At 40.0% G+C, this 17,876-nt stretch overlaps 1 protein-coding gene across 1 annotated transcript in view; it reads right to left on the reverse strand.

The window, feature by feature from the left end:
- Positions 1 to 17,876, reverse strand: part of ccdc40 (coiled-coil domain 40 molecular ruler complex subunit) — a 96,594-nt gene that overhangs the window by 24,627 nt on the left and 54,091 nt on the right. Inside the window, exons 11-16 of the mRNA XM_043714804.2 lie at positions 13,052 to 13,174; positions 12,313 to 12,434; positions 11,001 to 11,244; positions 9,159 to 9,341; positions 6,853 to 7,098; positions 2,396 to 2,609 (exon numbers count right to left, since the gene is read on the reverse strand). Of these exons, the coding sequence (XP_043570739.2) occupies positions 2,396 to 2,609; positions 6,853 to 7,098; positions 9,159 to 9,341; positions 11,001 to 11,244; positions 12,313 to 12,434; positions 13,052 to 13,174 (1,132 nt within the window). The remainder of the gene's footprint in view (positions 1 to 2,395; positions 2,610 to 6,852; positions 7,099 to 9,158; positions 9,342 to 11,000; positions 11,245 to 12,312; positions 12,435 to 13,051; positions 13,175 to 17,876) is intronic.

Raw genomic sequence — 17,876 nt, forward strand, 5'->3', positions numbered from 1 at the left:
TGAAACATACAACGTTCTGAAGGAGCCTGACAGGTAAAAACACCTTGAGGTTGTTTCCCAAAACGAAGGAATCTAAAGCTCGGGTCAATCTCAGGATAAGGAAACCAATCATTTCAGACTGACATTAGAAGACATTTCTTCTTTCAATAGTTGTAAGTATTTGGAATTCTCTATTTCAGAAGGTTGTGGATGCCCCATCATTGAATATATTAAGCCCAAAAAAAAAACAAATTTTGGTCTTTGAGGGAATGAAGGTGTATTGGAAGAGTGTGCACGAGTGTTATCCTGTGGTCGATCTGCTTCTATTTTCCACATTGTTACATCCTGTTAGTAAATTGCATATGTTTTAAGCAAGATAGGTATTAAAGATTATTTGAGTGTACAACATTAATGTTTAAGTTCATATTGATTACTAGACTCAGATTGGTGTCAACTTAGGAGAAAGTGAGGTCTGCAAATGCTGGAGATCAGAGTCAACAGTGTGTTGCTGGAAATGCACAGCAGGTCAGGCAGCACCGGGAAGCAGGAAAATCGACATTTCGGGCCGGAGCCCTTCATCAGGAATGAAGCTGGGAGCCTCAGGGGTGGAGAGATAAAAGGGAGGGGGGCGGGGCTGGGGAGAAGGTAGCTAAGAGTGCATTGGTGGATGGAAGTGGGGGTAAAGGTGATAGGTCAGATAGGAGGATGGAGCGGATCGGTGGGAAGGAAGATTGACAGATGAACAGGTTGTGACGGTGGTGCTAAGTTGGAAGGTTGGAACTGGGGTAAGAGTTGGGGGAGGGGAAATGGGGAAACTGGTGAAGTCCACATTGATGCTCTGGGGTTGAAGAGTCCTGAGGTGGAAGTTAAGCATTCTTCCTCCAGGCATCAGGTGGTGAGGGAGTGGCGATGGAGGAGGCCCAGGACCTGTATGTCCTCGGCAGAGTGGGAGAGGGAGTTGAAATGTTCGGCCATGGGGTGGTGAGGTTGATTGGTGCAGGTGTCCCGGTGATATTCTCTAAAGCACTCTGCGAGAAGGCATCCAGTCTCCCCAATATAGAGGAGACCGCATCGGGAACAACAGATACAGTAACTGACATGTGTGGAAGTGCAGGTGAAATTTTGATGGATGTGGAAAGCTCCTTTTGGGCCTTGGATGGAAGTGAGGGGGGGAGGTATGGATGCAGGTTTTGCAATTCCTGCGGTGTCAGGGGGAGGTGCCAGGAGGAGAGGGTGGCTTGTTAAAGGGCGTAGGGGTGCAAAGTGAGGACCGGAAGGTTCTGTCCTTGTTGCGGTTGGAGGGTGCGGTTCAAGGGCGGAGGTACGGGATGTGGATGAGATGCATTGGAGGGCATCTTCAACCATGTGGGAGGGGAACTTTTGGTCTTTAAAGAAGGAGGACATCTGGTGTGTTCTGTGGTCTAACTGGTCCTCCTGGGAGCAAATGCAGCTGAGGCAGAGTAATTGGGAATACGGGATATCATTTTTGCAGGAGGTGGGGTGGAAGGAGGTGTAATCCAGGTAGCTATGGGAGTTGGTGGGTTTGTAAAAAATGGTAGTGTAGAGTCGGTCCTCATGGATGGAGATGGAGAGGTCTAGGAAGGGGAGGGAGGTGTCAGAAATGGTCCAGGTGAATTTGAGGTGGAGGTGAAAATGTGCTTGTGAAATTGATGAACTGTTCGACCTCCTCGTGGGAGCACGAGGTGGCGCACCAATGCAGTCATCAATGTAGCGGAGGAAGAGGTGGGGAGTGGTGCGGTGTAACTCCGGAAGATGGACTGTTCTACATAACCCACAAAGAGACAGGCATAGCTGGGGCCCATGGGGGTGCCCATGGCTATCCCTTTCATCTGGAGGAAGTGGGAGAATTGGACAAATTGTTGAGGGTGAGGACCAGTCCATCCAAACAAATAAGAATGTCAGTAGAAGGGTACTGGTGGGGACATTGGGAGGGGAGAAATGGAGGGCTTGGAGGCCCTGGTCATGGCGCATGTAAGTGTAGAGGGACTGGATGTCCATGATGAAGATGAGGCGTTGGGGGCAAGGGAAACGCAAGCCTTGGAGGAGGTGGAGGGCATGGGTGGTGTCTCAAACGCATGTGGGGAGTTCATGGACCAGGGGGGATAGGACAGTATTAAGGTAGGTGGAGTTGAGTTTGGTGGAGCAGGAGCAGGCTGAGACGATAGGTTGTACAGGGCAGTCAGGCTTGTGGATTTTGGGTAGGAGGTGGAATCGGGTGGTGCAGGGTTCCCGAACTATGAGGTTGGAAGCTGTGGGTGGGAGATCCCCTGAGGTGATGAAGTTGTGTGTGGTCTGGGAGATGATGGTTTGGTGATGGAGGGTGAGGTCCTGGTTGAGGGGGCAGTAAGAGGAGGTGTCTTCGAGTTGGCACTTGGCTTCAGCGGTGTCAACTTACTTTCAGTGCGGATTTTCTTCTGTTGGAGTATAGTGACCTGTTTCTTCTGCAGTTCCACATCAGCTGTCTGTTTTTCCCTTTCTTGGGTCAGTCTAACTAGCTCATGCTGTTGTTTCAGCCAGTACTGTTGCTGTGTTGAAATTTCTTTGTTGTGTTCTTCAATGCTTTTTGTCAAAGTTTTGATTTTGAGTTCCAGAGGGCTCATTTCACGTCCCTAAAGAGTAAAGGTGGATATTCTGTCAATTTGAACATTAAGTCCCTCCTAAACAACACTAATTTGAAATTATCCCATCTTTAAACTAGCTTGGACAAAGATATCTTCCCTTCCATGCAACATTTAGCACAGTAAATCATGACATCAAAATTCAAACTCATTATGACTTATTAGATTAGATTACTTACAGTGTGGAAACAGGCCCTTCGGCCCAATAAGTTCACACCGACCCTCCGAAGAGCAACCCACCCAGACACATTCCCCTACATTTATCCCTTCACCTAACACTACGGGCAATTTAGCATGGCCAGTTCACCTAACCTGCACATTTTTGGACTGTGGGAGGAAACCGGAGCATCCGGAGGAAACCCATGCAGACACGGGGAGAATGTGCAAACTCCACACAGACAGTTGCTGAGGCGGGAATCGAACCCGGGTCTCTGGCGCTGTGAGGCAGCAGTGCCGCTGTGAGGCAGCAGTGCCACCGTGCCGCCCACTTATCCTTTTCATTATCTTAAATCTACATCATTGCAATTCAATATTTTCCATAATATTTAAATTCTGGTACAAATTTGGCACTTTCATTATGGAGCTCAATCTGAGTTTTCTCAAGATGCTTTCTCGGTAACAAATTTCTCATGTCCAAAGTAAGGATTCAACTAAAATTTTCAACAATCAACAAAATTAAACTTATTACGTGGAATTTCCTTTGCATATCTTATAGTTTCCTTCATATCTCATTTTTAGATGAGTGTGTCCTTATTCTGTAACTATATCCCCTTGTTTGAGATCCCCACACTAGTGGAAACATCTCAGCATCTACTCTGTCAAATCCCTTCAGAACCACCACCCTGCACAGTTAGAACAAGAATTCCTTAGTTTTAAACTCCAAACCCCCATTAATAAAGGCCAAAATTTCAATTTCCTTCTTAATTACATGCAAATATTTTGTTTCCTGAACAAGGACACCAAGATCTCTCTTGTGTTGTACTTTTTTTGCAGTCTGTCTGCATTTAAATAATCAGCTGCCTTTTGATTCTTGTATCAAAGTGCTAAACTTTCCTCATTAAATTCCATCTGCTAAGCGTTGCCCACTCATTTAACACATCTGTATTCCTTTGCAAATTCCCCATGACCTCACCCATAGATTGGATTCACCTCCCCTGTTTTGGGTATTGCCCATTTGGTATTCATTGCTGACTTAATTTACTCAGGTCACTGCATCATAAGGACACACAAAAGATGGCAAGGATTGTAGGATTTGGAGAATGTGAGGCCAAAATACATGTGGCAAGAATGCATATTGTATGGCCAACTTGTACAGGTGGTATAACCCGGTAACTTTATAGCCCTAGGCTCGATACCTGGGGTGGCGGAGCATAAAGGGGAATGGGCAGTATCACTGATTAGCAATCTTGGAACAGCTCAAGGGGCAAGGCTGAGGAAAGCTAAAAGAATTGAGGCTGTAAGGATTAAATACAGAGTCAGATGGAAGTATTTGTCACATACTAAGGGTGAGTAGATGCAAACAAACAGTCCAGGGAGTCATTAAAAGAAGCATGAATGTAGCCTTGATGATGAAATCATCGGATAAGGGAACAACTTGGAATGCTATAAACAATGTCTGGTCTACGTAAAGTGTGACATCTGGTTAGCATGCAGTTGAATGTTGATCAGATTAGAAATGAAAACATGATCTTATTGTCTACCAGAGATGAGAACCTTTTGCCAGAATTCAGTCTTGGAATGTTTAAGACTGTCTCTTCTTGTGAAGTGGCTGCATAATGAGTGGTATTGACTTCCTGATTCAGTACTTCAGTATGTGGTACAGTGCACCAGAAATAGACAGACACATGTGTAGCTCAAAGGTTGGTTCTGATAAATGACGTAGTCAACAAACTTCTCATATTATTGTGAACAAATGCTGGGTCTACTGACTCCATTTTGAGGCCACTGGATAAGACTGGATCTCAGGATGAAGCACTAAATTGGAGAAAAATTACAACATCAGGCAGAAACTGGAAAAATTGGATTGGGGACAGCTGTTTAAAGGAAAATCTGCATCTGACATGTCTTTTAAAAGCCAGGTGACTAGAGTTCAAGGCCAGCATATTCCTGTGAGGATGAAAGATAAGGATGGGAATCTTGGGTGAAAAGAGATGTTGTATGTTTAGTTAAAAAGAAAAAGGGAGCATAAAACCCTAAGACATAAGAGCAGAATTGGGCTAATCCACCCACCAGCTTTGCTCTGCCATTCAATTATGGTTGATGTATTTACCAACCCTATTCTCCTTTCTTCTTCCCCTTGATCCCCTTACCAATATCTCTCTCTCTGTCTTAAATACACTCAATGACTTGGTCGCTAAGGTCCTCTGCTGAGTTCCACAGATTAACCACCCTGTGGTTGAAGAAATACCTCCTCATCTCAGTTCTAAAGGGTCATCACTTAATTTTGAAGGTGTGTCCTTGGGTCCCAGTCTCTCCTACTAGGTCAGTATTGGGACCTCTGTTAGTTGTAGTATATGTAAATAATTTGGATGAAAATGTTGGTGGTTGGATTAGTAAGTTTGCAGATGACATGAAAATTGGTGGAGTTGTGGATAAGAAGGAAGGGTATCAAAGGATGCAGCATGATTTAGATTACTTGGAAAGATGGCCAGAGAAATGGCAAATGGAGCTTAATCTGGACAAGTGTGAGGTGATGCTTTTTGGGAGGGTAAATGCAAGAGGAAAGTAAACTCTAAATGGCTGGACCTTTAGGAGCATTGATATACAGAGGGATCTTGAGATCCAAGTCTGTAGCTCTCTGAAAATACAACATAAGTGGATATAGCTTGCTTGCATTCATCAATCGAGGCACTGAGTATAAAAGTTGGCAAGTCATGTTGCAACTGTATAAGACTTTGGTTAGGCCACAGCGCAGTTCTGGTCACCACACTGTAGGAAAGATGTGGAGGCTTTGGAGAAGGTGTAGAAGAGGTTTACCAGGGTGTTGCCTGGTTGGAGTGTATTAGCTGTAAGGTGAGATTTAAGTATATAAAATTAAGAGGGGCATGGATAGGGTGGATTGTCAGGGTCTCTTTCCCAGGGTGGAAATGTCAAATATGAGGGGGCACAGGTTTAAAGTGAGAGGGAAAAATTCAAAGGAGAGATGCAAGAAAAATCTTTTACATGAAAGGTAGTAGGTGCCTGGAATGTGCTGACAGGGGAGGAGATAAAAGCAAATATGATAGCAAAGTTTAAGAGGCATTGAGACAGACACATAAACAAGCAGAGAATAGGTATACTTACTTTTATTGGTCAGTGCATTGAGTATGGGAGTTGGGATGTCAAGTTGTCTGTACAGGACATTGGCAAGGCCACTTTTGGAATACTTTGGTTAGTTCTGGTCTCCCTCCTTGTTATAGGAAGGATATTGTCAAACTTGACAGGGTTTAGAAAAGGTTTACAGAAATGTTGCCAGGGTTTGAGCTATAGGGAGAGACTGAATAGGCTGGGGCTAATTTTTGTGGAGCATCAGAGGCTGAGGGGTTTATAAAATCATAAGGGGCATAGAAAGGGTGAATAGCCAAGGTCTTTTCCCCAGGGTAGCAGAGTCCAAATTAGAGGGCATAGGATTAACGTGAGAGGGAAATATTTAAAAGAGACCTGAGGGGCAACCTGTTCACACAGAGGGAATGAGCTGCAGAGGAAGTGGTGGAGGCTGGTACATTTACAACATATAAAAGGCATCTGGGTGGGTATATGAATAGGAAGGGTTGAGGGGGATATGGGCCAAATGTTGGCAAATTGGACTTGATTAACTCAGGATATCTGATCAGTATGGATGAGTCACACCGAAGGGTCTGTTTCCATGCTCTATGACTCAATGACATATATGAGGACAGTAAAAGCAAGTGTGTTTGAGGAATAGACATGCAGTTTCCTTCCTCATTTTAATTTTTTTTTTAAAGTACATGTTGAATTTTCAAAGCAAACAAACCTTTTTGAATAAAACACAAAAATTGACGAGGTGGGGAACAGGAGGATCTCAGGATAATTTGGGGCGAGAAAAGCCTTATGGACTATCTTAATACATCCATCCAGAACCTGACATTCTAATGTTCCTCCACTGCATAAGTTTATTTTAAAGCTGTAATATTTCATTTTCAAAAACCTAAATATCTAGGTATGTTTACTGGGAAAATTAAAAATAAATTTCTATTTTATCTCAATGGTCACAGTACTTGCTTCTTGAACTTACGCCCATCTCTGCTATCAGTTGTGCAATCCTCTTGTTGTGCATGTTTAGCACTGACTGTTTATTTTGAATGGCAAGTAGTCGTTTAGCAATTTCTTTCTCACTCAATGAGATAACTTTGTTTTTCTCAGTTAATTCATTGTACTGTTCTTGTAGAGTTTTCTGCAGTGTGGTCAGTTCTGCTTTCCTGTCATTCATTTCCAGATTTATTTGAGCATATTCATTTTCTGTTTTTGCATAATCGATTTCCTATGAAGAAGGAACATTTTTAGTAAAAATTCACAAAGAAACTAAATAGTTATAAATATGCCTGGTAAATAAGAATTATGGAGCCATATTGAAGTTAAAAGAGGAGAAAGTTTGATTAGATTTTTTTTTAGATTACATTACTGTGTGGAAACAGGCCCTTCGGCCCAACAAGTCCACACTGCCCCGTCGAAGCGCAACCCACCCATACCCCTACATTAACCCCTTACCTAACACTATGGGCAATTTAGCATAGCCAATTCACCTGACCTGCACATCTTTGGACTGTGGGAGGAAACCGGAGTACCCGGAGGAAACCCACGCAGACACGGGGAGAACGTGCAAACTCCACACAGTCAGTCGCCTACGGCGGGAATTGAACACTGTGCCACCGTGCCGCCCAACTTTGTGCTACAAGTTAAGTGTAATCCTTCCTTCGAAAATTCATCTTTGCAAATAAAGTTAAGACCATATAGAATCCACATGTACCTATTAGTTGTAAAGATCTGTTAACATCAATCATGCATCCAATGTACTAAGTTAGAGGTTGAAATACTGGTTCAACCCTCTGTTCCACATAGTTCCCCAAAACAATGTTTTGTTTTCTACTTTTGTAGTGTTATCACTTAAAGAAACCAAAAATCATACAAATGTACTGCAAAATACTTGCTGGAAGAACCAACTCAGTTATTCATAAATCTTTCAATAGAAAATAATTTTTCCTTTAGTTTAATCAGAAGCCCCTTACTGTCAGCAATGATTGTGTAGTGGCTGTTATAAACTATTTTGCTGGTTTCCATTAGTGTATAACTATTTGCAAAATTCAGCAAGAAGATGAAATAAGCTTTATGTCTAAAGATTTGGTCTTTACATGTACAAGCAAATCTTTTGCATACAAACTGTTCATGCATTGTAAGTTTATTTTCACAGTTTAATAATTAATCTGAACCAAAGGCTTTGTAAATGAAAGACAACAGCACATTAATATAAACATAACACTCCTGGTACAACTGTGCACCTTGTCATGAAAGATCAGAAGTCACAATGAACACATTCATGGGAAAAAGCATTTTAAAAATATTTTTGTGGGATATGGTAAGTAAGAGCTGTCTATACTTTTAATGACGAGCTTAGATGTATTTTACTTTTTGAGAATCCCTTCCATGGACAGCTGCCATCACTCTTTTCCCCACATTTGGATTTAAAAATCATACACAAATTAAACTTAAATCTTAAATATAATAGTGCATTTTAAAAAAATATTTGGACAAAAGTATAGTGATAAAATTTGTAACTATTATAGGTTTAGTGCCAAGTAACATTTTCATGACAAAGTATGACGCCATTAGGTTTACTAATTTACAGAAAAAGGGATGAACATAAAAATTTAGAGCAGATAAGCATTAGATACATCACATTTATTCACCATACATTAGGAATGAACAGAAGCTTTATAATCATTAAAATATATTTGAAGTGGAATCACTGGTGTAATGTAGAGAAATGAAGTAGCCACAGTTAGGTCCCATAAAAAGCAATGTGATACAAATTCAAAATAATCTGTTTTCATAATAATGCTAGAATGTTACATACGTTGTTAAGTTTGTTAACACTAAGGTTAATTTTAAAGTTAAAAGAAGCAGGTGATAGCTCTTATTTGTCTAAGCATCATAAACAGGGAGGGGCTCTTGTGGCACAATGGCACAGTCCCTAACTCTGAGCCAGGAAACCTGGCTTTGTGTCCCACATACTCTGGAGTTTTGTAATAAAATCCATGAACAGCTTAACTGGAAAATAATTATGTCAGTCCCTTAAAAAACATCAAAAAAGGGTGGAGGGGAATGAGGTGGTCTTCTAGTGATAACACCCCTACTTCTGGGCCAGGAGGTATGTCCAAACAGATTCAGAAATAATAATTTAAATGTGGGAACAGTTGTGACAGTAGCCTGAGAAGGGTAAGGTGTGTGTATGTGTGTGTGTGTGTGAGAACACGAACTAGGAATGCCATATTCGGACAATTATAGGCAACCGTATAAGTATTTCATATACAGATTTTTACATACCAGCTGTCGTTTCCGGATTCGAAGCTTGTCACCCAAGCGTTTCAAGTAATTTGTTGCTTGATTCATTGTCAATTCACTTTCCAATTTTGCCATAATTTCATCTTCCAGTTTAACCTTCATTGCATATTCCTTTTCTATTTGTAGCTGTAGTACTTTGATCTCACTTTGGCGAATGTTCTTGTCCTAGGAAAGAATCACAGTGAGTTTTAAATTCATTCTACTGGAACGTCAAAAGAACAATCATGGTTCACTCAAATAATGTTTTACATTTAATTTTTCCATGGAATTAGCTACTGTTGGATATTCTGGGGAGCGGATTTGTCTCTTTGTATTTTGTTGTCTCTTTTGTCTCTCCAGAACCATTTATCGGAAGTTAGGTGAGCAAACCTCTATAAGCTTTCTGATTATACTGCTTGTTGGTCAGCTGCTTTTCTCTTATAAAGAAGAGACAATGGTAATCTGCCTCTGTCTCCTTCTTCAGGAGCTAGTGGCCTTTGCTGGGCACTTCTCCACAGTAGCATAGTTGATTGGGAAACTCAACAGATTACAAATATATGAAAAAGGAACACAAGTTTGCCACTCAGCCTTTCAACCTGCTCTGCCATTCAATAAGGCCATGGTTGATCTGATTTTAACCTCAACTGAACATTCCTGCATACCCTCGATAATCTTTCATTCCCTTGGTAATTAAGAATCTATCTACTTCTGCCTTCAAAATATTTAAAGATTCTGCATCCACTCTTTTAAGGAAGGAAATTTCAAAGAATCTCAATGCTCTGAGAGAGAAAAAATGTTTTACCAATCATTCTGTCTTAAATGGGCAGCACCTTATTTGTAAACAATGTCCCAGTTCTCAGTTTCCAGCAAGAGGAAATATGTTTTTGACATCCATTCTGCCAAGGATCTTATACATTTCAATTAAATCACTTGTGACTCTTCCAAACTCCAGAAGATAAAGGCCTAGCCTTTTCTCGTAAACCAATCTGCTCATTTCAGGTATGAGTTCAGTAAACCTTCTCTGAACTCTTTCCAATGCATTAACATCCTTCTGTAAATATGGTGACCAGTCCTGTACAAAGTACTCCGGATACAATTTTACCAACATCTGTATAACTGAATCAAAACCTCCAATTAAAATATATCTTCTATTAGCTCTCTTGACTATTTTCTATATCTGCCCACTAACCTTCTGCAATTCATGCATGAGGAGACCCAGATGTCTGTGCATTTCGTAATTGTGCAACCTCTCATCATTAGATGATATGCTTCTTTTTTCTTCTTTCTTTTAAAATGGCAATTTCACATTTTTCAACAAAATTACTTCTGAACTACATCCTACCAATGTGAAGGGGCAAGCTAATGAGGCTCAAATGGACTTAGCAACATGGTGATATCTATTTCTAAATTTACATTAAGTATGGAGTTCATTTTTAATTTTAATTGAAAATTCATTAAAAAACATAATTTATAAAGTTGCATTAAAACATTATAATTGATTTTGTCATTCTTTTCAAAAACAAATCTTTGCTACAAATAACTCTACATGCTTTAAATCATAACTACCAAGGCTGACATCTAATTTTGTTTCTTCAATTTGGCTGCTATTTCTGTCCACATTGGGCATTGTTTGGACCATATTAGTAAAGAAGTGACACTGCTGTGTTACAGCTAAAGAAGATGGGTGAAAGCATGCTGGCTAACTGCCTTCTATCTCTGTATGCAAAAGTTTCATGAACATTTGGCATATTCCATTAACTGTTTTGAGGTCAAAAAATAAGAAGAGTTTCAATGTTCGATTTTGTTAGTCTGTATTAACAGTATTCATGATAACAATGCTCTTACTAATGAAGCTTTGTTGAGCAAACGTTCTGTTTCATGTAGTGTCCGAGTGTAGGTGCTATATTCATGTTTTAATGCTTCCTGCTTCGCTAAATTCTGCGCTATCATTTTCTGGGTCATATTAACATCATTCGTCAATCTGTTCAGATTAACTGTTAGAAACTCATTCTTCTCTTCTTGTTTCATAATTAAGGTATTATAGGCATACATTTCAGTCTTCAATGTATCCAACTGGTGCCTTGATTGTCTGAATGAAAGACAGAGAATCATTAAAATCTATCATACATTGACAGAAAAGGAAATAGTCAACTCTGAAATAAGGCTTATGGTTTAAACCATTTTTAAAATCAACTTGTTTGAACATGTTAAGACTCACGTCAGTGGCAAGTGAGAATTGAACCCAGGCATTCTGCCCTAGGGATTGGGACAATACTACTGTGCCGCAAGAGCTGATAAAGCTTACAGTTTAGATGCAGATTTCTTAAGAAAAAAAAGAGGCGAAACACTGAAAAATACCATTGGGTTTCAAAGATTGAAAACTGGAACTAGCTTAACATCAACAATAAATGCAATACCTAACTGTAATATTAATTCTAAAATAAAATGCAGAAAATATCAAGAAGTAGTTTTGTGAAAAGCTTTTGATAATAAGTTAGTAAACTTAACATTTATGACAGAAACAAGTATATAGATTGGCAAACTGATACCTTAAGTATTATTTTCAAATTACTGTACACACAGAGAGGTACACTAATCCAATTTTGTGAAACAAATACTGTGATATTAATCAAATAGAGAAAGATCTATGCACTCATAAGGAAAGACTGCCTGCCTCTTGACTATCTTTGTTTGGTTGGTTGTTTAGAAACAACAACACATCTATAAATAGCCAAAATGTGTGGTGTAATACTGAAAAAGCACAAGGATAGTATCTGCTACATCATTGCCAACAAGTTGGCATGTTTATGCATTCATGTCCAAGCGCAAATTTAATTTATAAACTTTTAGATATATGGGTCAAAAATTAAAAGTGAATGAACACTTTCACATTAAGAAGTACTTGACAGTAGAGAAAATCTAAGCAGTTCATGTTAGCTGAGGTTCTGTCAGGAAACAGCTCTAAAAGAATTTATAACCAATTTTATTTTTTTCATCAGATAATTATAGTAAAGAGCAATAAAAAAATTGAAATGCAATGTGGATGAGAAGCAGAGAGCCAAACACGAGCAACAAATTTTTTTTTGAACACTGAATAAAAGTTTTTTACCATAGTTATTCTGCTGAACTAATATCATTTTTAGATTCTGAACTGTACCTGACAGCTTCCTGTATTGCAGCATATGCCTCATCACGTCGCTGCATCCCAATTAGGCTACTGGTCCACTGTTCTATTAGTTGTTTCTTCTCATAGCCAATTGCCTCAATCTCCATGGTTGCCTGAGAAATAATTTGAGAGATAGTTTAGTTTGGGAACGTGATTGGCGTGGACTAGCTGGACCGAAGGGTCTCTCCCATGCTGTGTGACTCTGTAAAAGGAGAATAAAGCTGGAAGTGATAATGAAAGCATTTTTGAGTGATCTTCTTGGCATTATAATTCACAAGGCATTCAACAGTGACAGGAATTCTGTAATTGCATTCAGGGTTACATGTGCTACCAATATTAAATGAGAGAACTGAACTCAGGAGACCAGCATAACCCAATTTGTTCGTGCTGTATTGTATTGTATGGGTCTGTAGCTGCAGTATAATCAGTCCTTATTATGACTGCTAAAAATGGGTAAATTACCTGTAACGGTTCTATTTAAGCAATGTAAGGGTTTGAACTACATTTTCTTAAATAAGGCAAATGCTGTCATCAAAGAATTGTTATCTTGACCAAAAAAAGGTAAACTGTAGATCAGGAACCTTAATATTTTTATAAAGCACAGGTTCCATGGTTGTCCATTTCTCATTACCAAGCTGTCAGAAGCTGCTAACACTTTCTTTCCTATGGCAATGGTTTGCACACTCAAATTGTGTAATGGCTATAGTTGTGATAAGGACTGTTATCTCACCTCTGCTACTGTTCTGCGTGCTGCTTTTGTTTCTTCTACTTGTGCAATATACTGGGCCTCATACATTGCAATCTGTTCTCGCAGTGTATCCATTTGCGATACTAAACGGTTTACAAACATGTCCTAAAGCCCAAAAGAGAATTATTAGTGCCTTATTTGTAAAATAGAATAAAATTTCATTATAAAAGAACCCACTACATTCGGTTTCCAAAAAAAAAATCTGGCATTTATTTAGTACCATTGACTTCTTCAGGATATTCCAAAGATGTCTTCATAGCCATTTAAGTATTTCTTTTGTGTCATCAATGTATGTTATAGACAAATGTGGTAGCTTATTTGTGCATAGTAAGGTTCCACAATCATTAACAACCATAGTATCTGTGCTTATTTAGTGGTGAGACTTGAGTGATAAATGTTAGTTATAACAGCAAGAAAACAATGCAGTACTTTTTCAAATACTACCACAGGGTCTTTCATCTTTCACATCCTGATCAGGCAGCTTGAATCTTGAATTACTGTCTTTTCTGAAACATGCCACTATGCATACCCCTTTAGTAGTATTACCTGTCTGTGGAGCAGAACATGTCCCAACAACTGTCTAACTTCAAAATCTGAATGTGACCATTAAACCAAGGTAGATTTGACACCTACAATTTTTTCTTGTCAACAAGATACTTCCATAACAATGGTCTTATGCAGTCAAGAACAAGCACAGTCTTCATGTAATGCAAGATTTGGAAGCTTGATAAGAATAGAAACAGGACACACAGATTGTATTCAGTTCCAAATTTAAAATTACATGTATGATCTTTATTTTTATATTTCAAATCTAAATTTCTGTATGTATATTTATAATCCAAGTTCTACAGCACTTCTTTTGGAGAAAAATTGTGCCTTTAGCATGGATCTCCCGGTCAGAAGACGACAAATCCACAGTGAGGTGAGGGGGTGGAAAATAAGAATGGCAGCATTTTTGTGGAGCCCATTCAACACCGCTGTTCTTCCCATACCCAAAAAGTGAATTGATAGCCAGCAAACAGATAATACTAAGGAAAAACAAAACTTTGCATCCTGCTCACAGTAAAGTGAATATTGGTCCTACACAGAGCAAACATGAGGAATTAATAATGGAAAATAAGGAAATTGTGAATGGATTGACTGGCTCAATATAGAAAATATTGGAGAATGGAGAGAGAGCAGAGTTAATGTTTCGGATCCAGTGACCTGCTTTCAAAATGAATTGATGTTTTGCAATTGTCTTAACCATGCAGAATATAGATACCTAATCCAGAAACTGTGAATAAGAGGTGAAAGGGAAATAAGGTATTAAAACAATTACAATCACCGAGGAAAGGGTACCGTGAAAACGACTGGAACCAAAGTCTGATAAGTTCCAGGTCTTGACGGACTTCAGTTTAGGGCCCTAAATGAAGTGGTGGGTGAGATAGTAGTACATTGTTTTTAATTTCTAAATTTGCGTGGATTCTGGATAGGGTCCAATCAGATTAATTTCAGGAATAAGGCATGTATTTTATGAAAAATGATGAAACAGGTGATCCTGTATCCATGAGACCTTAGAATAATGAAGTGGTGTTGAAATGTACAAGATTTTAAGGGGACCAGGCATGATACAGACTGAAAGCATGTTTACCATAACTTGGGGACACGGTTTAAGATAAGTGGTTTAAATTTAAGGCTGAGATGAATTTGTTTTCTTTCTCTCACAGGATGGATAGTCTGGAATTCTTATCTCCAGAGGCAGTTGTGACAGGATGATTAAATATTTTCAAGGGAGAAGTATCTTGACAAACATGAGTCTTGAAGGAAATCAGAGGTAGCCAGGAAAGTGGATTTGAGGCCACAATCAGACCAGCCATAACCTTATGAAAGGCAGAGCAGACATGAGAGACTAAATAGCTTACTCCTCCTCTTAATTTGTGTTTATGCTTTTTCAGGACAAGTGAGCAAATTGACATTTCAAGATTAGCTTAGTTATAGTCATGCAATCAAAGTATATTAACTTATTAATCTAATATATTATTCTGCTTAACTGTAACTAATGTAGATTTCAGTGTTTAATATTGTGTGACTCTGGTTAGCCTCACTTGACAAAGAAATGCACAAGTCTGTTTTCAACAGAATGAAGAAAACACATAAATGAGTTAATGTTGTGAGGCCTTGATTAGCTAACTTCCACCTCAGACAGCCAGATTGTGAGAATTTGCAACTTTCAAAGTTGAATAAGGCGATGGTTCTGTTCGCTGAGCTGGAAGTTTTTGTTGCAAACGTTTCGTCCCCTGTCTAGGTGACACCCTCAGTGCTTGGGAGCCTCCTGTGAAGCGCTTCTGTGGTGTTTCCTCCGGCATTTATAGTGGCCTGTCCCTGCCGCTTCCGGTTGTCAGTTTCAGCTGTCCGCTGTAGTGGCCGGTATATTGGGTCCAGGTCGATGTGTTTGTTGATGGAGTTTGTGGATTAGTGCCATGCTTCTAGGAATTCCCTGGCTGTTCTTTGTTTGGCTTGCCCTATAATGGTAGTGTTGTCCCAGTCAAATTCATGTTGCTTGTCATCTGCGTGTGTGGCTACTAGGGATAGCTGGTCGGGTCGTTTCGTGGCTAGTTGATGTTTGTGGATGCGGATCATTAGCTGTCTTCCTGGAAGACAGGAAGACAGCTAACGATCCGCATCCACGAACATCAACTAGCCACGAAACGACCCGACCAGCTATCCCTAGTAGCCACACACGCAGACGACAAGCAACATGAATTTGACTGGGACAACACTACCATTATAGGGCAAGCCAAACAAAGAACAGCCAGGGAATTCCTAGAAGCATGGCACTCATCCACAAACTCCATCAACAAACACATCGACCTGGACCCAATATACCGGCCACTACAGCGGACAGCTGAAACTGACAACCGGAAGCGGCAGGGACAGGCCACTATAAATGCCTGAGGAAACACCACAGAAGCGCTTCACAGGAGGCTCCCAAGCACTGAGGATGTCACCTAGACAGGGGACGAAACGTTTGCAACAAAAACTTCCAGCTCGGCGAACAGAACCACAGCAACAAGCACCCGAGCTACAAATCTTCTCACAAACTTTGAATAAGGCGAGTTTACATTGGTCTAGCCTGTTAAATCCTGATCAGGAAAAATTCAATGTTATTAACAAAATGAAGGTTATGAGGGAGGTTCTGTGGTAGGGAGAAAAGAACATCGGTGCTCTGCAGTAGTTTTGTTTTCGTTTGTCATGTTTTAGAATATAACCATTTATATTTTGCTAGATATATTCTTTGTATTAGAGTTAACCTCCTTAACAGTTTGTGCATTGAAGTTTTGTTACAATTTAACCTTTGAGACTTTCACTCAATATAAGTAATTGACTGTGTAGCTTATGTTTCATGATCCCACATTTGGTTTTGTAATCTGAATGTATTAGTAGACTCTGATCTTCTGTATTAGTTTCATATAGGTTAGAAGTTATCAGCAATGTTTCCAATATGTCCTTCATCTATTTTTCTGAATTTGCTTTTTTGCCAAGGGTGTATTTATGAGATTGTAGTGATTGGAACCAGGTTGACCTCACTGGCTATCAGGTCGTTAATTGGGGTTGATAACCTGGGCCAATCAGGAAAGCCCTGGTTGACCAAGATAACCTGGAGATTAGAATTTCCTCAAAAAATAACAAGGTGAAAAAATAACCAGGCGATTAGAATCTCCTCAGTTCAGTTGACTCCAAGCTGGCTGGCTTCAGCTAGTGTACCGTATGCAAATAAATAAAAGGTGACTTGGCGACAGGATACCAGTCTCTGTGCAGTTGTTTCAGTGGCACCAAGAGAAAACAGGATGTGCCTGAAGAACATTTGCTTGCAACAGTCTTCTTGATGTTGCGGTAAGCATGTCTGGTATCTTGTCTTTATTTGGAAAGCTTGACAGAGCGAGTCGACAGAGTGGGTCAAGGAATATTACGACTCCAAATCTCCTTTAATTCAGAGATGCTATTGGTTTTATTCGGTTGTTGGAGAACTGGAGGAATCTGGATCAGGATTTCTGATGAAGCTGAAATGACAGGCAGAGGCATGTGATTTTGGGTTAACACTGAGTGAGATGCTGAGAGACCGTTTGGTATGTAGGATTAATGATGTAACCATGCAGAAGCACTGACTGGCTGAAGCTCAACTGGCGTTCAAAATGGTATCGTCATTAGAAAACGTGGCAAGTGGAGCATGGGAGCTACAGGACATCCCAATGGAAGTGGGATGTCTAAAGATGTATATGGTAAAATTTGTTCTCATGCCTCACTAAACCCACCATGTCTCACCTCTCCAACTGAGCTTGGACAACACACTTTAGTGTAGGCAATCACAGAGCCTCATGTAGGGCATATCCTGACTATAGGGACCCTAGGCTAGCACACAGCAGAACCCCACAACAAAGCTGAGCCTCAGCCAAGTGGCTTTAAAGTTCTTCAGAATCTGGGCCAGCAAACCATTATTGTTGCTGTCGATATTTGGACTCAAGACAGCAAAGAAGTCCTACAAGGCCTGTCTTGAGGAAGAAAACTCGGAGGCCGGTACCCAGAAGAGTGCGTACGCTGGGAAGTTCCCCTGCATGTGAGCTGGAAAAATTAAATTGCTAATGACATCCAAATTGGAACCGATTAAAATTAATGTTTGGTTAAATGGTCACCCGATTTCCACAGAGACCGATATTGGTGCAGCTGTATCTGTGGTTGCAGAATTAACAAGATTCACTCAGGACTCCAACCCTTAAGTCTGCACAAGACTTCAGCCAGACTGAGAATGTACACTCAGAAACCGATG

This window comes from Chiloscyllium plagiosum, unplaced genomic scaffold (assembly GCF_037043375.1).
Source record: "Chiloscyllium plagiosum isolate Xiang-an unplaced genomic scaffold, Cpla_swu_hap1 HiC_scaffold_25, whole genome shotgun sequence".
NCBI classification, from domain to species: Eukaryota; Metazoa; Chordata; class Chondrichthyes; order Orectolobiformes; family Hemiscylliidae; genus Chiloscyllium; species Chiloscyllium plagiosum.